Below are 21,122 nucleotides of genomic sequence, written 5' to 3'. Positions count from 1 at the left end.
CTTTGCCACATTTTCCGCTGTGTGTTGCTCCACTGCTGCTGCAACCGCGTATCTCGTAACGTACTCAACTGCAGCGATAACATATCGTTGTCCACCTCCTGTCTGTGGAAGAGGTCCTGCGACGTCCAACGCCCAGCGGTCTCCAACTTCTCCACCGCGTAGACTTCGTAATGTAGGTACCACTTCTCTCGGTCGTGCTTTACGGCTTCCACACTCCTGGCACCCGGCCACCCACCGTTTAACCTCTCTTTGTAAGTTTGGCCACCAATAGAGATGAGCTATGCGTGCATATGTATGTGGGCTCGTAAATGCCCTGACCATACAGAATCATGACAATCTTTGAACACTAGAGACCATAGTTCAGGCGGTAGTACGACTCGCCTTCCGTTAGCAGTCTCGATAAGTGCCAACCCGTACTCCGTTTCAATCTTCATGCCCTTATGCATCCCAGCCTCCGGTAGCTTCTGGACTAATCGACTCCGGCCTTGAGCTTCACTGATCATCGTATCCGTGAGCTGAAGAGTCATGACTTCTTCGTGTTGCCGTTTGTCTCTCTTTACTTGTCCTGCCCTTCGCTCTTGGCGTTGCTCAACTGTTTTAGATCTCTCACCGATTCTCGACGTTTGGCTCTTCGCTCTCGTGTCCTTGTTCGTTACACCTCGATACTCGCTACGTGCATTACTCGGTCGTCCTCGTTCTTGCTGTAATGTGTGTCCTGCATGTACAGCAGACTCGATAAGTTCTGGTTGCTCACGTAACTTGCCTTCTTCAGTCCGAGCACGATTCCGGTGGTTGCTCACTGCCGTTCGTCGTGGTGCCCCGGCTGGCGGCATCACCTTCTCTCCTTCCGTAGCCGTCGTGTTCGTCCTACTCTCGACATCGTCCATGGCCCACGTAACACGTCGTTTTGGCTTCTTCGTGTTTTTGTTGCCCTTGGTCTCGGCCGTCCTGCTCAACTCGTTCTGTCTTTCGTTACTGTCGTCCAGAACTTCGTCACAGTCTATCATTACCACGTTTTGCCTTGCTTCTGTCACCGTCCTTGGCATCTCGTTACCTTCTGTGACGTCGTCCACGCGTGAGGTCTTGCCCGCCGTCGTCGCTTCATCGACGTTCTTGTCCTCGGCTGTCATCTTTTCGCGTGCATTGCGCTCTACGTCTTCCTGACGCCTTCTTTTAGCTCATGTCATCGGTCTTGACGAATCCGGCGGCACTGGCTGTCTCGCGGCCCTCAGTGGTGCCACAATCTTCGCCGTTGCCATCAGTTCTGGCCGTACTTTCGTCGAGTCTTGGCCTGTTGCCTCGCCGTCGTGAGCCATCGTTCGTGTCCCCTCCATGTTGATCGGTGGTGCCACGGTCACTTCGGCATCGTTCGCGCCTTCTTCAGTTGTGCCTCTAGCGCCGTCATTATATTGCTTCCTGTTACCCTCCTTACTCCGCATCTTTTGAAAATCAGAGTGCCCTTCACTGAATGTGCGTCGTCGTCCTCGTCTCTTCCGGCCAGCTGCTGCCAACACGTTTGCCGGAGCGCGAGATAGCGCATCTGCTACCACGTTGGTATTGCCAGGACGATATTCCACCTCAAAATCGTACTCTTGGAGCGTAAGATCCCAGCGATGCAATTTTCCGGTTAGGTTTGTGCTTGTCATCAACCATTTGAGTGCTGCATGATCGGTGACGATCACAAATCATCTTCCATAGAGGTAAGGTCTAAACAACTTGATCGACCACACTACTGCAAGACACTCCAGTTCTGTGATCCCATAATTTGCTTCCGTGTTGCTATTCACTTTACTTGCAAATACCACTGGTTGCCAGCCCTTGCCTTGATCTTGCATAAGGCATGCGCCGAGACCAACCTTGCTAGCATCAGTAACCACTCTAAACGGTAGTCGGAAATTCGGGTAAACCAGCAATGGCTTGCGAGTTAAAACGACTTTAACATGCTCAAAAGCTGCTTCTTGCGCTTCCGTCCACTCCCATTCAGCATCTTTTCGCAGAAGCTTGGTCATTGGAGCCATCAATGCGCCAAACCCTTCCACAAATCGTCTGTAATAACCGGCAAGATGTACGAAACGTTTAACTTCCACAGCATCAGTAGGTCGTGGAAATTCCCGTACCGCAGTCACCAACCTATCGAGTGGTCGAACGCCTTTAGAACTGAGTTCGTGTCCAAGATACTCCATACTTTCAGTCGCAAATCGGCATTTCTTTAGTCGTAGTGTAAGACCAGCGGCTGCCAAACTCTAATACACAAGCGACTTCCAACACATGCCGTTCGATCCCACCGCGAGTGTAGATTACGATATCATCCAGGTAGACTAAGCAGGTGAGCCACGTCAGACCTCGAAGAACACTATTCATCATTCTCTGGAACGTTGATGGAGCATTTGTAAGCCCAAAAGGCATTCTAACAAACTGATATAGGCCTTGTTTTGTCGTAAAAGCAGTCTTCTCTTTGTCTTTAGCTGCCACTCGAATTTGCCAGTACCCAGATCTTAAATCTAGAGTCGTAAATGAGACTGCTCCACCCAATGCTTCCAAGGTTTCATCAATTCTTGGTAAGGGGTAGACATCCTTCCTCGTTATCTTGTTCAGAGCTCGATAGTCCACACAAAAGCGAATCTTGCCGTCTTTCTTTCTTACCAGCACTACAGGAAACCCCCAAGCGCCGTTGCCTTCTTCAATTACGCCTGCACCCAACATCTTCTTGACATTCGTCTCGCCCACAGTGTCCTCCATTTGTGCAAGTCGTTTGCGTTTTAACAGAATAGGGGCCTCGTCGCCCGTCTCTATTTGATGCTCCACGTCGAGTGTAGTAGCAGGTGGGCAGTCACCTTTGTCCGCTACTTGGCTCCTATATACCCTCAGCAAACGCTTCATGAGCTCTCGTCCACCTTCGTCTTCGATGCCAATTTGTAGCTCGTCCTCATTTTCCAACGGAGTCTCACCATCTCCCAATTCACGCAACCATCCCAGCAATTGATCGCGTTGTAAGACGCCATTCATTTCGAGGATCTCCACATTTTCCTCGATAGGAATCCACGTCCCTATTTCTTTCTTTGAAGGAAGCTTGACCCTACCACCACTTGCATTAATGGCGGGCACCACTGCCTTTCCGTCCCGAACTTCCGTCATTGTCGTAGCCAACAAGATGGATCCCAGACAAACTGTGGGTATGAAGATGCCTTTTTCTCCATCCTCGCCTGTCACCGCAATCTCTATGGGCATTACTGTACCTCCACGAACTTGGGTTTTTCGCGCCATGCGTACTGCTGCAACCTTCACACCTTTTGCCGCTTCACTAGTCTTGAACGGTATTACTACCGGACGTCCTTCTTCCTCATATTTCAGCTCATTGGTCCGAAAATCCATAACAGCGCCGTGATCGTTCATGAAGTCCACGCCAACTAGGAATTCGTTGTAGCAACCCTTGACTATGCATGCATCCACGCACACGGTATCGCCAAACATGTTCTCCAAATGGAAACGCCATACTCCTAGAACGTCTAGTAGGAATCCTCCTATTCCTTCGACATAATCCACTGGTGCGGAGCACGACACTCTGTCTCCGTACTTCACCCAACTCGTGCCAGCGATGGTGAACCTGGCTCCACTGTCAAGCTTCACGTACTTTGTTACACCGTCGATCTTCATTCGTGCTGTAGGTAGTAGCTTCCACGTCAGATACCTTGCTTTCGGCTCCTTCGGGACTGCATCGTTGTACAAGGCTAACTCGTGCTCGTCCGCCTCTACCTGGTTCGCCCTCTTCATTCCGTCCTTGTCGACGTTCCTCCAGTTGTTGAACTGCGTCTTCGACTTGTCGTTGGCGGTCTTGCTGTACTTCAACTTTATTGGCTTGTTGCCGTTTGTTCTCTTACGTCGATTCTCCAACGCACGCTTCACTCGCTGCCGTTTCTTCTGATTACAGGCCAATTTCCTGGCCACCCGCACCTTGGCAATGTCTTTGTTCACCTTATCGTCATCACCCGTGCCATAATTGTTGTCAGGGCCAACATTCTCGACGCCGTCTTGCGGTCGCGTAGCGTCCAAACATGCATACCGCATGGCCGTCATCGCTGGACGTACTGTTGCTACATAGCAAGCGGCCCGCTCACTGTCCTTCCCGGCTGCCTCGGTAGCCATACACCGCCACATTTCCTCCAGCGAGTCTGCGCCACTTGTTGCCATCGGCTTCGTTATCTCTTGCACGTCCTTTCCGTTAGTGGCGTCTCCCGATCTTTGGTCTTCCTTTAGCTGCCGGTCCTGCTGTCGAACTTCACACTCGGTCGACCTTCCTTGCTGTATCCCGTCTTGCTTCGTCTCCGCTGACGCCGTTGTCACGTTGGTGTTTACCGTCATTCCTTGAGCTCTTGTCCCGCTACCTTGGACGTCTGAACTCATCATCAGCCGGGAATCGTTATTCTCCGGTCGCCGTAACCCCTTTACTGCGCCGGTTCCGCGTTTCCCGCCACCTTGTTGTCGGTCTTACGTTTCCGTAGATTCTCCTCGTTCTTGGCCTTAGCTTTCGGCATCGGTACATTTCTTGGCCATGTGACCGTACTGATTACATGCGTAGCATTTGGGCCCCGTTGGGCACTGTGCTGCCCAGTGTCCATTCTTGCCACACTTTCAGCATGCTTGTGAATTCTGCGGTACTCTCGGCTTCCCTGGTGTCTGTGTACTACCACTGCGTTGCTCTTGTCGAGGTACTGCTGCTTGTCGTACAGCGGCTTTCTGTTTCTTGCGCTGCGGTTTCACATCTGACTCGTCGCTGCTCGATGTCGGCGGTTCAACTCTCGTCTTCTGCGCCTTCGCTGGCTTCTTGGTTTCTTTCTGTGAGCTTCTGGCTGCATTCTCGGCAGAGCGTTTCCGGCTGGCTTTCTTGGATTCATACCAGAACTTGCCATTCCATATGCAACCCGATGGCACATCCCACGTGCCTGAATACTCGTTCCATACGACTTGTGGGCTCGTAAAGAGGGCTAAGGTGCCGTGCTCTCCCTCCGCAGCTGTCATCCCACCTTCATTCGCGACTTGCAACTCTGCTGGCAATCCTGTTCCGCCAATCCCCGGAATTACTAACGTTTGCCTGGTTGTGCCACCAACTGGTACCAGATAAGGACTTGGGGATATGGCCCACGGCTGTCCTATGTTCAGCATGCCTTGCGCCACATTATCCATGGGATCGTCGATTTCATTGGCTTTATCTACAGCCTCTTCCAAAGTTGCAGGCTTCGGTCGCTGCTTCACCAATTTCTTCGTAGTCTTATCCAGATTGCGGTAAGACTGCGCCAATAGAATGCGTTCACTGACTTTGTTACGACCAACTACATCTCGCAATGCTGCCGCGAAATCAGAGTACGTCTCTCCAGGCATCATCCTGCGCATGTTCACACGCCATTATGCTGCCGACTTATCCAGCCTATCACCATAACGTCGTAGAAGTGCTTTCTTTAAGTAGACCCATGTCCGGTCACGTGATGGCAATCGTCGATCCATTTTCACCCACCAACGTGCGGCATTGTCCATAAGCTTGTTTCCCAAGATAAAATACAACGCATGGTCTGACCATTTCCCACGTCGAGACTCAGCGGCTCCCTTCAAGGCTAAGTCCACCCTGTCTATCCACGTCGAGACAGAGACCTTTGGCGAGGGGGTGAAGGTCGGTAACTCTAGGTCCTTCACGCTCCTGCGACTGGATTGTCTTTCATCATCTCCATGTCGTCCCCGTTGGACTTGACGCCTCCGTCGTTCTCCTCGTACATGTCGCCCATGCCTTCCGTGTCGCCGTCGGCTTTCCTGACGCCCTCGTTGCTCATCAGACTCGGCTGACCCATCACTGGAGGCGCTAGAGCTTTCACTCGGCTCGCTACTGTCGTCTCCGCTACTGCCGTCGCAATCTGGATTCACCCCGCTGTAGTCGACTCCACTATCGTTATCATCAGGAGTACTCCAGCCCGACGAACCGCTGTCTCCACTATCACCGTTGTGACGCGCTTCACCAGCACGTGATCCACTGCGTCGCAATACCCGTCGACCAGCTTGGAACCTCTGGGTTCTCGAAGGAGCAGGCTACAGCTTCGCGACCACAGTCGTTAACGTCTGAATGGCGGACGCCATCGCTGTCATGTCCACGTGGTTGTTTGGTGCAGTGCCGCCACTCACGGCTGTACTGGCCACCAATTCAGCACCATGATGATCCTCATCATTGCTTTGTTCATCGGGTTCTCCATCATCACTGGGCGCACGACGCACTCTCTGTGCACGGCGTCGGTACTTCCCACGTGCATGTCCATGTCGTCCTTCCTTGTCAGCTCCACTGACCTCCTTGGTTGACGCTTGTAGCTCGGCTACGGCTCTCGTCAGTCGCTGCATTGTGGCTGCCATGCCCATAGTATCCTTACTTTGCATTCCTGCCGCGTCTTCGCCACTGATTTCCGCTTCGCGGCTCCGCGTGCAGTCCTTCTCATCAGTGGCTATGACCCGTCCGAGTTCCTTGGCATCCTTATATCTTCGAGGTCGATCGCTGCTGATTCGCCGACGCTCTCCGTTTGATCTTCACCGGCTTCGCTTCCGCCTGTTCCACCGCTTGCCCGGCTGCTTGCCGCTTGTCCTCTCCCTTTCGTGTGCTCACCGGAACGGCCACTTTCCGTACGCCTTGGCTTCTCGTCACCGGACGCCCAGACTCGGTGTAGCGGGGCTGCCGTAGCTTTAGCGTCAGAGGAAGACGTTCGACTCAACGAGTCACTGATACTAAGTTCCTTATCCAAAGGACACTTACAGCCCAAGACCAGGGCTCAAAGTTAACACCTTAACTTTTATGCTTCAAAACCAGAAGTCTTTTATTTACTATTATTGCGGCCAAGCCGCCTAGGGGTAAATGTATCTCTTTAACTATCTAGCATAGTTAAACCTAATCAAATGCATAACGTGTGGCTTTCAGCCAACGTACTGAGAGACCTTGTTAACTCTCCAACTTATGTACTGAGAGTTTGTTAACTCTCCGGGTACTTCGTACCCCTGTGTGTTCCACACCATGTAACCCCGTTACACTCTCCCTCACTAAGATGAGAACATACCGTTCTCGAACTTTCCTCAGCGAGGTCACGTCTTGTCAAGACGACGGAGGTCACTAGACCTCACCTCTGCGTTCTGCAGCTCCACGAGCTCACAAACGCGTTCGCATCCTTGATGCCTGGCACTTCCACTCCGGCCCACGGCCCAACGTCTCCAGCGCGTCGCGCCGCCCCTGCCTCGTCGGTCCCAGACCCCCAACTGCGCTCCGCAACTGCTCCAAGAGCATCTTCGTCTCTTTCGGTGGCACAGTACCACCAAGAGTATCGCCGTCGCCACGGTCAACGCTCCATGAGCCGTCAACAAGAAGAGAGCAAAGCTCAAAGCTCGTCAGAGCCGCGGGCGCCGCCCAGAGGGAACGATGTTCTGTTCTCGGAACTCGAAGAGGGCGAAGTCGATTACGACGAGCCCATGGGTAGTGAGGATCACTCCAACCCAACCTCTCCGAGGTCGCACACTGGTGCCGCGTCTTCCCCAGCTTCCTCTGTGAGGTCTAGCCGCTCAACGGCGCAATCTCAAACAAGAAGAGACCTGCGGACACCGCATCCGTTCTCTGAACGTTCGAATCCGATTCGCTCGCTGCGCGATGCGCCACCGCTATCGTCGCGGTATGACGAGGAAGATCGATACGATCACAACGTCATTACGAATGACCTGGACGAGGCCCAAGGCCGTCAGTTGTCCAATGAGCAGCGCTCGCAGTCGTTCCGACCTGTGGTCCGACCACTTGTTCTAACGTCACGCCGTGACTACGGCTTCCAGCCGCGGAACCCTGCCGAAGCGGCCCGCCTCGCGGCGCAGCAGCCGCTGAACACGTACACGTGTGGGCCTGCGGCCTCGACTGCTGATGAGCAAGTGCAACGGCACCGGCTCCGAGAGCGATATCTGACTCCACAAGTCACAACTCCTCAGGAGTATCAGGCGCGCCTGCATATGCAGCTCAACCGCCAACCGGTTCCCTCCATGCGAACCATTCCGGGTTGTTCTCAACCCTGGGGAATCCCAGCGTGCTTATGAAGCACAATTTCCGAAGCTGGGTGGAGGGAGCTCGACGGCTCCTCCTCCTACAATGCTCTTCGAGCAAGTTTCTCTGAAACTGATATTCGTCTTGAGAGACGTTTGCGCTTAGACTTTGCTAAGTCGAAAGCACGTCGACAGACACTGGGACCCCGTCCCCATCACCTCGAGGCGTCACCACCTCTTGCTCATGCTGCGAGCGCCGCTCATTCCTATGAGCCGGCTGCTACAGCCACTGGTCGGAGCTTGAGCTCAGCCACCGACCTGTCCTCCCCGCGTTCTAGCGGCGGGAAGCGCTCGGCGCCTGACGACGCGGTCGTACGCCGTAGCGGCAGGGCAGTGAGTGTGCCCGATCAAAAGCGTCGACGACGTCAGGGCAGTCCTGCCGGAGGACAACCTCAAACTCCCAAGCGTTTTGTGAGTGAGGATAACCCCTCCATTTCACAAGGTACTGAGTACGACCCTGGCGCATGCGCCTCACCATCAGGCGTTCCACACGGAAGTGGAGCTCGCCGTGCTCATCGAGCAGAGCAGGAGGAGGCCGAGCCTCAGCTGGACTCTCGCGTCGCGAGTCGCAGCGACGTGTTCGCGCTGGAGCAGCGTGTGGGTTCTCTGAACCGGTATCTCCATGATACGACTGACTCTCTGAGTCGCCTTGCAGATGGTCTCGATGAGACGAACCACCGCGTGGACTGGTTTGAACAACCACAGTCGGTTCAGAACCGAGTCGCGGACCTTGAGCGTCAAGTCGCTCAGCTGCAAGGTCAGATCGACTTGCTGTTGCGTCTTGTGGCCCCGCCACCTGCTGTCGCTCAGCCCGCCGGTGCTCGGCCTCCCGCTGTTGCGCAGCCTGTCGTGGCCCAGCCACCGTTGGCGCCAACGCCTCCGCGCTCACCTGAGCAGGGTTCTGATACGGCTTAAGTAAGTCAACGTAGAAGACTGGATGCGTGCGCATCTTCTTCGGAAGGTTAAGCGTATACGCTAGGCCCTTCTTGGCCACGACCTTGAACGGCCCTATGAACCGTGGTCTCAATTTTGTCTTAAAGACTGCAGACACTGCATGAGTAGGTAGGTTTTTGGCATTTAATAAAACTAGGTCTTCGACCTCAAACCTTTCTTCATTGCGTCTGCCTTTGGCATCTGCATGTTCTTTTTGCATGTCTTGGCTTTCAGCCATAGCGTCGCGTACTTGACGCATTACGGTTAGTCTCAAAGAGACAAAGTCATCGACTTGCTTGCGAACCGCAACAGGGCTGACATCAGCTAGCTGCTCGGCTATCCCTCCCCCATCAAGCCCTGAGCCACTGCGTGGCGGCGTCAGTGGGACGCGAGGGTTAACCAAGCCGTTCACATAGAACGGAGTGTAGCCTGTCGAGGCGTGCACTGCATTATTTAATGCGAACTCAACGAGTGGGAGCATCTGGCTCCAGCGTTTTGGCGCCTCAGCGCATACGCTTCGGAGGATATCCTCCACAACGCGATTCACGCGTTCGGTTTGACCATCGGTCTGCGGATGGTCCGCTGTGGACATGTCCAAACGAGTGCCAAGCACTCTAAAGAGGGACGTCCAGAACTTCGCGGTGAAGCGCGGGTCTCGATCCGAGACAATTGCCTCAGGCAAGCCATGTTGGCGAAAGACTCGGTCTAAAAACAGCAAAGCTGTACCTTCACCATCTATGGTGTCCGGCACCGCCGCTAAATGAGCCATCTTGCTCAATCGGTCTACAAAGACCACAATACCCGTGTTTCCTGCCTTGTCCTTGGGAAGGCCAAACACAAAGTCCATACTCATGGACTGCCAACATCCCTTGGGGACAGGCAAACTCGCCAATGGCGCTGCCGTGCTCGGCGCGGACTTCGTCCGTTGACACGTCTCACACGTGCGTACATAGGTGCCGACCCACTTATACATTTTGGGCCACCAGTACATCGTGCTCACCGAGCCGTAGGTCTTCTCCCGACCTAAGTGCCCGCCCACGGGCGTATCATGAACCTCATAGAGGATTCGATACTTGAGATCCTCATCATGAGGAACGACTACACGAGGGTTATCCTCAGCGTCGGTGCTGTAGTACAGCAGGCCGCCATCGAGCGAGTATCGATGCAGCCTCGCGCGTAAGCGCCCAGACAATTCTTTGTCAGAGTCTTTAAACGCTTCGCTCCCAAGAGCCCGTAGCAGCGCTACGCACATGTCGTCTTGTGCATACGCTCCGCGTATCAAGTCAGGCACTGACGACGTCACTGTCGTGACATGAGCTAACTCGTAGTCCGGCCTGCGCGAGAGCGCATCGGCCACTACATTAAGCCGCCCCGGCTTGTACTTCACCTCGAAGTTATACTCGGCAAAGAAGGAAAGCCACCTTGCCATTCTCTAAGAGAGATGAGGCGACTGTGTCGCAGTGCGTAACGACGCATGATCAGTAAAGATCACAAAAGGCTTAGAGCCTAGCAGGTGTACCCTGAATTTGACTAGAGCATACTTCATTGCAAGTAGCTCTTTGTCATGAACTGGATAGTTCTTCTCTGCAGCTTTGAGCTGGCGAGACTCAAATGCGATCACGCGTTCACGCCCTTCGGCGTCTGCTTGTAGTAAAGCACAACCGATGGCAAAATCGGAGGCGTCACAGACGACGCTAAACGGACTATCCGGGTCCGGTAGCGCAAGGATCGGAGCCGGGAGAAGGCTCTCCTTCACAGCCTCAAAGGCTCCGTCGTGCTCGACGTTCCAGCGCCATGGTGCATCCTTCTTAAGGAGATCTGATAATGGCCGAGCCATCTCCGCGTAATTCGCGCTGTACTTGTGCAAGTAATTGGCTAAGCCTAGCCACTTGCGTAAGTCTTTTTGGTTCTTGGGAACCGGCCAGTCCACGATGGCCTTGACTTTGGCAGGATCTGCCCGTAAGCCACGCTTCCCAATGAAGCACCCGAGGAAAGGTATCTCCTCCGCGCCAAAGACGCACTTGTCCAAGTTGGCATACAGCTTATTAGTGCGCATGCACTCGAGCACCGCTCGCAAGTGGTCAATGTGGTTATCCACGTCTGACTTTCCGTGCTCGGCACCACTATGGACGAATATATCGTCAAAGTACGTCTGAGCGTACGCCCGGTGGGGCCTAAACAACTGCGTCACAAGACGATTGAACGTTGCTGGTGCGTTCGACAGCCCCTGGGGCATCACCAGCCACTCCCAGAGCATACCGCTCAAAGTACTCACCGCTGTCAGCGGAATGTCGCTCGCTCTCATGAGCAATTGGTAGTAGCCATCGACCAAGTCGAGCGCGCTGTACAACGTACAGCCTACCAGGTTGTTCTGCAGAACATCCTTGCGAGGAATCGGCGATTGCGCCGGGATAGTGGCCGCATTTAGCTTGTTAAAATCATGAACAATGCGCCACTTGCCGTTCGGCTTTCTGACACAGAACGTGGGTGTCGAGTGCGGAGACTTACTCTCGCGCACCATCCCTGCCTCGTGCTTCGCACGGAAGAATGCGTCAATGACGTCACACTGCTCTCTCGGCAAAGGCCATTGCCTTGTTACGCAGTATTTGGTTCCAGGAACCAGGTCAATCTCATGACACACGCCTCGATCCGGAGGCAGGCCCGTTGGTGTGTCTTTCGAGACAACGCCTCCATACTCCTTCACCACCGGTAGAAGGGATCCGAAGGATCTTTGAGGATCGCCGATCCACTTCTTGCGCTCAGCGCCTTCTTGGTTTCCTCTAGGACCGCGTCGTCCACGACGGATGAGGAGTTCAACTCCTCCTCAGGTCCCAGCAGGACCACCTCGGCTAGCTCGCCTGCCTTTAAGGCTTCGCCAAACTCGGCAATGGACATCTCGTCCAGCTCTAGCAGAGCATCTGCAGCGGGCAGAGTGTCAAGGCTGATATCGCCTTCTACCTCCCCCGTCACTCCGTTCACGAGTGTGTACAGCTGTTCACAGCAATCACGTGGAGCCTCACCGCTCATCACGTGGGACACATCGTCCGACGTCGAAGACGTCACAGACGCCCTGCGTCTTCTTCTCCTCTCCCTCCGCGACCGAGCCCGGCCGGATGAGGGCGGTGTGGTGACATCTCCGTCACCACCACCGGGTGCAGCAGCACCATCACTCCTCGAAGAGGATACAGTGTCTCGCAAGACACTCGGCTGAAAGCCGAGAGGCCCTCGACCTTCACACAGTGAACTAGGTGTCACTTCACCTGCATCTTCTGGGCCACGCCCATGATGCCTCGACTCGCAGTCGACCGCGACCCTCGGGTCACGCAGCGGTAGGTCATCGACCAGATTCGTACCACTCAGTGGATTACGCGCCACTCCGCGCTCGTCCTCACCAGGACCCAGCAGTTGGTCATCGACCTGACCTTCACCGCTCAGCGGATAACGTGCCGCACCACGTACGCCCTCAGGGCAAACAGCAACCTCGTTGCTAACAATTTCGGACATACCAATGTCCAGCACTACGGCCGCCTCGGCCTCGTGCTCGCGCCAAAAGCGCTTCTGTTTCCTAGCAGAGGTGGGTTCATGACTCACCAAAGCTCCACTAAGAGTAGGGTGCGACGCACCCAGCGTTTTCGACTTCCAGTCGATCCATGGCTCATGGCGTTCCAGCCATGCCATGCTAAGGATGAGGTCATACCTCGCATCCAGGTCTAAGACCAAACAGCGTTCCACGCTATCGAAGCTCTCAAACTTCACTCCAAGGTCGACAGAGACCTTCGACACAGTTACCAGTGTCCCCGTCGCGAGACGGACAGAGATCGTATCTCTCGTTGGCACTTCCAGTGCCTCAGCATACAGCTGACTCCCTCCTAGGGTGGAGCGACGGGCGTAGTTGCTAGAGGCTCCCGAGTCAATCAAGACTCTCCGTGGCTTTGCAAAGCCCTTCACGTTCGCTTGAACGACCAGCAAGCCCGGCTTGCACACACTCTTCTCGTAAGAGAGCTCAGCTCTCTTCGGGGCTGAGCCCCGTTGCCCTGTACCTCTTCAGAGGCACAACAGAACTCAGTTCTTCCCCAGTAGGCCGCCCCGCGCCTACTGGGAGTTGCCGTTTCCCGGCGATGAGTCGGAGGGTTGGCTCGCCGGAGCCTCGCGCTTCTTGCGCAGAGGGCAATAGGCCCTCAAGTGCTTAGTGCTATTGCACACAAAGCATCGGCGGATGCCGGCGCGCTGCTCCGCAGCAAGAAGCTCCGCTTCTTCATCTTCAGCATAGCTGAGGTCCATCGGCTCTGGACCGCTCGAAGAGCTTGCGCTACCAGCGCTCCAACCAGGTCGCGCCGACCTGAAGTTGTGCTCGGCATTCAATGCCACATCCACCGCCTCTTCAAAAGAGTTAGGGTGTACACGGAACACTTCCGTTCGAGCTGCGCTCACTCGAAGTCCCTCCATGAACACGGTCACGCTGACCAGTTCCGGAAGAGGGTCCGCCGCCATTCCGGCGATAAGAGTTCTCAACTCTTGGACATAGTCCAATAAATCCTTCTTACCCTGGCGGGTAGCAAGGAACTTTGACCGGATACGGTACGCCTGATTAGGCGGCGCGAACACGCGCGAAAGCTGTTGCTTCAGCTGATCCCAAGTGGGAAATGCAGCGTCAACAGACGTGCCGCACGTTAGTGCCCATTCGCGAGCGCGACCTCCAAGCCTGGAGATAGCCAGCGCCACGCGCTGATGCTCAGACTGGAGCAGGGCCGATCCCATGGCCATCTCGACCTCACGGGTCCAGAGAAGGAGATTCTCTCCATCCTTCCCCTCGAAGGTTTTTACGCTCACCATGAGCGGTTTCAGTCTCATAGACTCTTCACGCGTCATCGACGCCGCCGCCGTTGCGGCGCTCATCTTCTCTTGAACATGCTCCAAGAGCGCGTTCTCGTAGCGGGAGAACGATTCCAGCCTGGCAGTGACCGCCTCTGGACCTTGCGATGCAAGATGAGCCACGCCCTCCGGGCCAAGCAAGGACATAAGCTTAGTAAGCGCGTCCTGCTGCGCCGGGGGCAAATTCGCGAACACGGGGTGTTCCATCCTCGCAGAGGATACAGTCAACCGACTCAGGAGCGGGATTGACTACAAGTGCTACCAAGTGCAGCGGGGCTGCCGTAGCTTTAGCGTCAGAGGAAGACGTTCGACTCAAAGAGTCACTAATACTAAGTTCCTTATCCAAAGGACTCTTACAGCCCAAGACCAGGGCTCAAAGTTAACACCTTAACTTTTATGCTTCAAAACCAGAAGTGTTTTATTTACTATTATTGCGGCCAAGCCGCCTAGGGGTAAATGTATCTCTTTAACTATCTAGCATAGTTAAACCTAATCAAATGCATAACGTGTGGCTTTCGGCCAACGTACTGAGAGACCTTGTTAACTCTCCAACTTATTTACTGAGAGTTTGTTAACTCTCCGGGTACTTCGTACCCCTGTGTGTTCCACACTATGTAACCCCGTTACACTCGGAGTCCGTGCTGCTAAGTGAGCTTTTTTCGCCGGCCTTCCTGACTCGCCGCGCCTTCTGCGCTTTCTTACTTAGAGTAGTGACTGTCGCAGCAGTAACCATTTTCGTAACCCGTAACCTTCGTAACCCGGTGTAACCACTAGCCCGTTTGCTTTCCTGCCTTTCTGGACTCTCTTCGTTGCTCTGAGATAGCCCCTGTATGACCACCATGTAACGAGTTGCTATTCCTCCTGCCCGACTCGCTGGGCAAATCGTATAGTTTATGTGCCTGGTGCGCTGTTTGTCCCTAGTCCGTAGTTGTTTACTTGATAGTACTCGAAGACGTCACTGGCCAACAGATGCTCCACTGAGCCCTGTGCCGGAACCTTTGGCTCCTACTTTTTGTATTCCTTCTCCTTAGCTAACCTTACGTAAGCTAATAGAGGCTCGTTCTTCGTTTTCGTTCTTCCCTCTTCGTCCCTGAACAGATAGTCTCCAGTCAGATCACCCACGTCCTCGCCGAAGCACCGTGACGTCCCGATGCGATCCAGATCACGCTCAATCTCAAAGCCACTTGGGAGTACGCCCACGGCGCCTACCCTACTCGTGCGCGGCCACCACAGCGAACTCGGGTACTCTACTTCCCCTGTCTGGTCTCACCGTACGTCGCTCCGCTTGTCCGTACGTTCTCCTCCTTGGATCCTACTTGTCCTCCGTTTCACGGTACTGCAGTGCGTCCACCACAACCCCGTACGTTCTGTCAGCCACACTCTGTGCCTCAACAGCCCTTTCGTCTTGTCGCTGACTGTACTTCCAGCCCTCGACCGTCTTTCGTCTCTCGTCACCAATCTTTTTGTCTCGTCCTTGGCAAATTCCCGAGTACCCACCTCCTTGCTCTTCCTGCCGTCTAACGCCACCGGTCGCGACGGCTCGCCGTCTGCGATCTCCGTCCTAACCGTGTGTCCGTTGAATCCGTTGGACTCCTTCCGCCCTTTGGTCGCACCCTTTCCACGTTGAAGCTGGCTACGTGCCAACGTACACTCTTCCGGAAGATCTTCGGTAGACCACGTCATCAACTTGTTACAATACTGTAGCAATAGAGAGGAAAGCGGCAGCGAGAAGAATGCTCCACCATGTTCGAAACAGGATATGGAGTAAATTGAACGTGTATTGTAGAACTCTGCTTCATCTCCTAGCGAATACCTCGATGCTGCATTCGTTATCATGGTGCGGTATCTTTACGGACGTAGCTCGGATATAAAGCAATTAGAAAAACAGCAGCTGTCCGTATTGCCAGGTATGTAAGAATCCAATTAAATTTTTAAAGACGTTAAAGATTTAAACTCAGCTGTATAATGTTTGAGTAGGTGGTGTTATATTTCTTTGCTTCAAGATAGTTAAAGCGGCTTTTCTTCAGGGTATTTCCTTGTAAGGATCCCTCAAACTTTTTGTTGTGCCCTTTGTACGCCGTGGCTGCCGCCTAGGTAATGCAAGCCACCCCGTCATTGATAATGTTCCTTAAATTTCTATCTAGAGCACGCACCTTTAAAACCGCGCAGGACGTCGAGGAACTTCCCCTTGTTGAGCTGCTTGAAGCAGACGATGGCCAGCATACTCTACAGGGGGTTAACCAGCCTCCAAGGCAAATCCTTTCGGGCGCACAATCGTACGTCAACCGACTGCTCGTTAGAGTTCAAGACATGGCTAAATTGCATAGTGTTAAGCTTACGACCGGTCTGACGTCTAACCCCTTTCGCCGCGGAGGGGCAGTGCACTCAAATAACGGAAGCGCTGCTGAAAACTGGATAATCGAGAGGGGCGGCTGGCAATTGGATCGAGTGAACAAGGCGTTCGGCTACATGCTGTGATCCACACAGGGCGATCAGCATGAATCACGTGTACTCAGAGGCTAGAGTCCAAAAGATGGCGCATGACTCCCTTCATTAGCGTCCTTGGATCCTAGGGCCCGCACAGATTCTTCATAGCTTTCTTTTTATAAACTCATTGGGTTTAGACGATAGTCGACTTAACATTGACGAAACTGTCGCTGACGTCTTTTTACAAACACGTTGGGTTTTGACGATGGTCGACTTAGCATTGACGAAGCTGTCGCTGAAGTCTTCATGGCTACACTCCTGCTGCACTATCCTATTATGCTACGCTTGTGCGAAGCTGGACCGCTTGGCGTGAAGATGCGGGAAGCGATGGCTGCATACGCTATCGGGGAATCCGAGGTGCTGGCGTGGAGCTCGTGTATCCGCCGATCGCTCATGCCGCCTCCAGAGCTGAGGCCATCGTCGCCAAGACCAGCCGGAGAGAGCACAGATCAGATTACAGCAGTACATGTGCAACAGCAAACAGAGAAGATATGATTGCTTATTCTACAAAACAAATGTCTAGAGAAGCCACTGTTAGCAGAAGAGCATCATATGAAAGTACCTGGGACCACTTTACCAAACGTAGGTGCGTTGTCTTTAACCGCAAACAGGCAGTTGACATGTCAGTCAGCGGCAAAAGTAGCTCGGCCAATGAAGATGAGATCACAATCGCTGACCGCAAGATGGTTCGAGTGGCTCACAGCCAAGCCTCGGGTGTATGCTTCGTCCGCTGCGGAAAAGACAACGCTCAACGAACTCAGACATATCATAGGCTATATGATGCTGTTCAGATCGGCAGGCTTCGCGCTGGATGCATCCTCTCCAGCTTTCAAAAACGAAGTACGGGACCTTGGCGATAACGCAGGCACCAACGCTCTCAGGTTCTGTAAGGCAAACGGGTCTTCAGCGGTTGCAGCAGGTTCGGCATTGAAGGCGTTTCGAAAGATCCATAAGCAGGGTGTCAGCAGAGCGACCTGTGACGCGCGCATCTGTGACGCGTGCCAAAGTGGAACGACTTCAACCACTGCATGGTTGGCTAGCAAGAGCTAGTGAACGCTCTCCAGTCAAGTCACAAGCTTTAAGGAGCTTGCGCAGCAGATAGCAGAGGCCGTGCTTAAGCTACTCCAATACATCAGTTCCCATTTTACCTTTAACAACAACAATCACCACTAGCAACTGGTGACATTTTGCTATAGCAAAAACACAACAAAGTTTTGCTACCGACAAGTCAACAGCGCCCACCCATGAGCCACACCAAGATGGAGGAGACAGTGATCTTCGAGAAGGTGAAGAGCAACGGGTCGACGATTAAGAAGCGCGTGCCGGTCTTCCGAGATGGAACCTGGAAGGACTGGCTGGAGTGGCTGTTACGGCTGTCGGAATATTACGTCTTCATGGGGTAATAGAACACAGAGGAGGACCAGTTCGCGTTCGTCGAGGACTTGTAGGTCCTTCTCTTCGATGACGACCTTCTGATGTTCAACGATGTGGTTGCCGAGAAGCAACTCGACCACGTCGATGTAGCCATCTACTCCTTACGACGATTGACAATGGTTCACTGTCCTCCCGGAACTCGGACTTTGATCATTGACGAGATGACGGACCTGCGCAAGACGGCGTCCATGTCCGTTAGAGAATACAGCCGAGCCTTCAGAAAGCTGAATCGCTACCTTACCTTCATCGACGAGAATGAAGCCATCCCTGAGGCCGACTGTGTCCGCATGTACAAAAGCGGAATGCCAATCGAGTGGCAGATTGAAGTGTCACGACTATCACGCTCCTGGGACTTCGCTGGACTGGAGCAGCAGTTCGAGCTCATTGAGCGGGTAGAAAATGAAGCGGAAGCCCTCCGCAACAGACGCCGGCCCCCACGCGACAACAAGAACAGTAACGCAGCTCAATCTCGTGAGAATGGCGGAGGCCACCAACAGCAGCAACGAAGGAATGCACGTCCGGGACGAGGCGGACAGAAAAGTGGCCAGGAAAAAGCACAGCAAGGACAGCAAGGAGGCAAGTATTGCTCCTTCTGCAAGCGCAATAACCACACCCAGGAGCAGTGTTTCCGGGATCCGTCGTCTCCAGCGTATCGACCACGGGGTGGCCAGCAGCAACAACCTCGCCACGGGCGTGATCAATTTGCTGCCATGCAGGAAAAGATCAACCAGATGGCTGCCAGGATGGAGACCATGCAGAAACAGCATGAGGAGGAGCTGAACGCTCTTCTGTTTTACCAAGGCGATGAATTCAACGCAATGACTTACGACAAAGAGGAAGACGGAGTGGAAGCAGGCAGGACGAGCTCAACGATGGCGCCTCTGCTGGCCAAAACAAGAGCAGAAAAACCCAATCGCAGCGATGAACCAGTGATGGTGACGGAAGTCCGCATTGGTGAAGTTACGTTCTCTGCTTTGATCGACACGGGTTGCTCGCGGTCTGCGATTGACCAGAGCGTGGTGGATCGAGTTCGTGAACAGCTTGTGTTGCAACAGGAAGAGGCAACCTTCAAGCAAGCTGACGGCTCGACTGGCAAGACAACTCACGTGGCAAAGGCAGCCATAAACATGCCCATTTTCTCGACGTCAAGAGTTTGCACTCATGAATTTCGAGTCGCCTCACAGCTCCTGTACCCGGTCATGCTGGGGAAGAACTTCTTCGCGACTCAAGGAATTGACCTGTTGTTCTCGACAAAGGAGCTCGAGTGGGATGGTCTTTGTGTGCCTATGCCGAAGTTGCGAGCGCGCGGATGGAAGCCCGGCTTAAGACTGCATGTGAGCGATGAATCTAGCCGGGTTGAGATCTCTGTGGCGGAAAACAGCGGACCGGTGGATTTTAACTTGATGATTGACGGTACTAACCTCTCAGAGAACGAGCTTCTACTCATGCTGGCGCTGATGAAGGAGTTTGACGATGTTGCGTCAGGGAGGCTTGGAGAAATCAAAGGTGATCCGTACGAGCTACCACTTTATCCAGATGCAAAGCCCTTTGCGTGCCGACCCTTTCCAGTACCACAGATTCGGTTGGCAGCAACTAAGCAAGCGGTGCAGCGGCTTGTGCGCCTTGGAGTAATGACAGCCGACAACAGCTCCCCATGGGCATCGCCAGCGTTTACGATTTTGAAGAAAGACGGCACCATCCGACTACTTTGCGACTTTCGACGGCTGAATGCGCTGCTGCAGCGCAGGTTTTTCCCACTGCCGGTCATTCCAGAGCTGCTTCGCCAGTTCCAGCAGTGCAAGTTTATATCGGTTTTTGATATACCGATGGGATACTATGCTCGCGTTCTCTCGAAGCGCAGTCGAGCTGCCACCGCTATCGTGTTTCCGTTCGGCAAGTTTGTGTTCAACCGGCTGCCGATGGGCGTCGCTACTGCCCCTGATGAATTCCAAGCGGTTATGAACGGGACGCTCGGAGACCTGGAGTTCGTGTGGGTGTATCTGGACGATTTCATTGTGATGTCGACGTCATTTGAGGAGCACCTAAGGCATCTTCGCATCGTCTTTCAGCGTCTTCGTGATAACGGACTCACTATTCACCCTCGTAAGTCTAAGTTGTGCACGGATAGCGTGTCGTACCTGGGCTACCACATTAGCACAAGCGGGATGAAGCCACTTCATGACAAGGTGTCGGCCATACAGGCGATAGAAGCCCCGCGCACACGGCGTCAGCTACGTCGATTCATCGGTATGGTGAATTACTATCGGGACATGTGGCCAAGACGTGCTCACATCCTGGCTCCGCTCACGGCGTTGATGTCGCCGCAGCACAACTTTCGTTGGGATCAGACTCACCAACAAGCATTCGAGCAGATGAAGTCCGTGATGGCGCACACTGTGGAGCTTTCATTTCCGGCGCACGGCGAACCATTCCACATCCACACGGATGCGTCCGGGTACCAGCTCGGTGCCGTTATCGCCCAGCATGGTCGTCCGCTCGCCTTCTGGAGTAAGAAGTGCACCGATACGCAGCGCAAATACCCCGCCAACCGTCTCGAGCTGCTGAGTATTCTCATGGTACTACGTGAGTACCGCACCATGCTACTCGGCCAGGAGCTGCACGTCCATACCGATCACCTGAACCTCACATACGGGACGTTCAACAACATCCAGATGATGCGCTGGCGGCTCGAGATTGAAGAGTTCGGACCCCGGCTGCACTATATCAAGGGAGAGAACAATGTCGTGGCGGACGCGTTATCGCGCCTACCGGGTGCCGAACTGGGGAAGGACACGGAAGATGCAGCTACACTTGCAGCTACGAGTGAAGACTCGGGAGTGTTCTCGTTAAACCTCCAACAACTCGCACGAGCACAAGAGAGTGCTGCGATTTCTAGCGGAAACGTGAAAGAGATTAATGGCGTCAAGCTCAAGGTGGACGCGAGGAACAATTGCATCATAGTACCGGATCACCTACAAGAGCCCATTATCAGAGCCTATCACGAGTGGCTTCTGCATCCAGGCGGTGCAGCAATGTACGAAACAATCAAGACATCGCTGTATTGGAAGGGTATGGAGTCTAAGATTCTGCAGTTCGTTCGGAACTGCCTGCCCTGCACTAAGAGCAAGCACCCAACCATGAAGTACGGCAAATTGCCGGCAAAGACGGTAACAGTGAGACCGTGGTTTGAGGTTGCAATCGACTCTATAGGTCCCTACGGAAAGAGAAAGTTTCGAGCGATGACCATGATCGATACAAGCACGCGGCTAGTGGAGATCCAGCCAGTGGATGATGCGTCA

General features: G+C 53.8%; 2 protein-coding genes across 2 annotated transcripts; one reads left to right on the top strand and one right to left on the bottom strand.

Moving 5' to 3' along the window:
- Nucleotides 1–5,298: 5,298 nt before the first annotated feature.
- PITG_05183 (uncharacterized protein) lies at nt 5,299–5,923 on the bottom strand (the record flags this gene model as incomplete). The annotated part of the gene is made up of 1 exon (XM_002998822.1): nt 5,299–5,923. The coding sequence occupies one exon, from the start codon at nt 5,817–5,819 to the stop codon at nt 5,682–5,684; it is 138 nt and encodes a 45-aa protein (XP_002998868.1).
- Nucleotides 5,924–16,618: 10,695 nt separating this feature from the next.
- PITG_05182 (uncharacterized protein) lies at nt 16,619–16,905 on the top strand (the record flags this gene model as incomplete). The annotated part of the gene is made up of 1 exon (XM_002998821.1): nt 16,619–16,905. One exon carries the CDS (start codon nt 16,717–16,719, stop codon nt 16,882–16,884), a length of 168 nt encoding a protein of 55 aa, XP_002998867.1.
- Between the last annotated feature and the right edge of the window lie 4,217 nt (nt 16,906–21,122).

This window comes from Phytophthora infestans, genomic scaffold, assembly GCF_000142945.1.
Source record: "Phytophthora infestans T30-4 supercont1.7 genomic scaffold, whole genome shotgun sequence".
NCBI lineage: Eukaryota > Oomycota > Peronosporomycetes > Peronosporales > Peronosporaceae > Phytophthora > Phytophthora infestans.
Note: the sequence above shows the minus strand (reverse complement) of the source record. Positions and strands in the feature narration are given on the sequence as shown.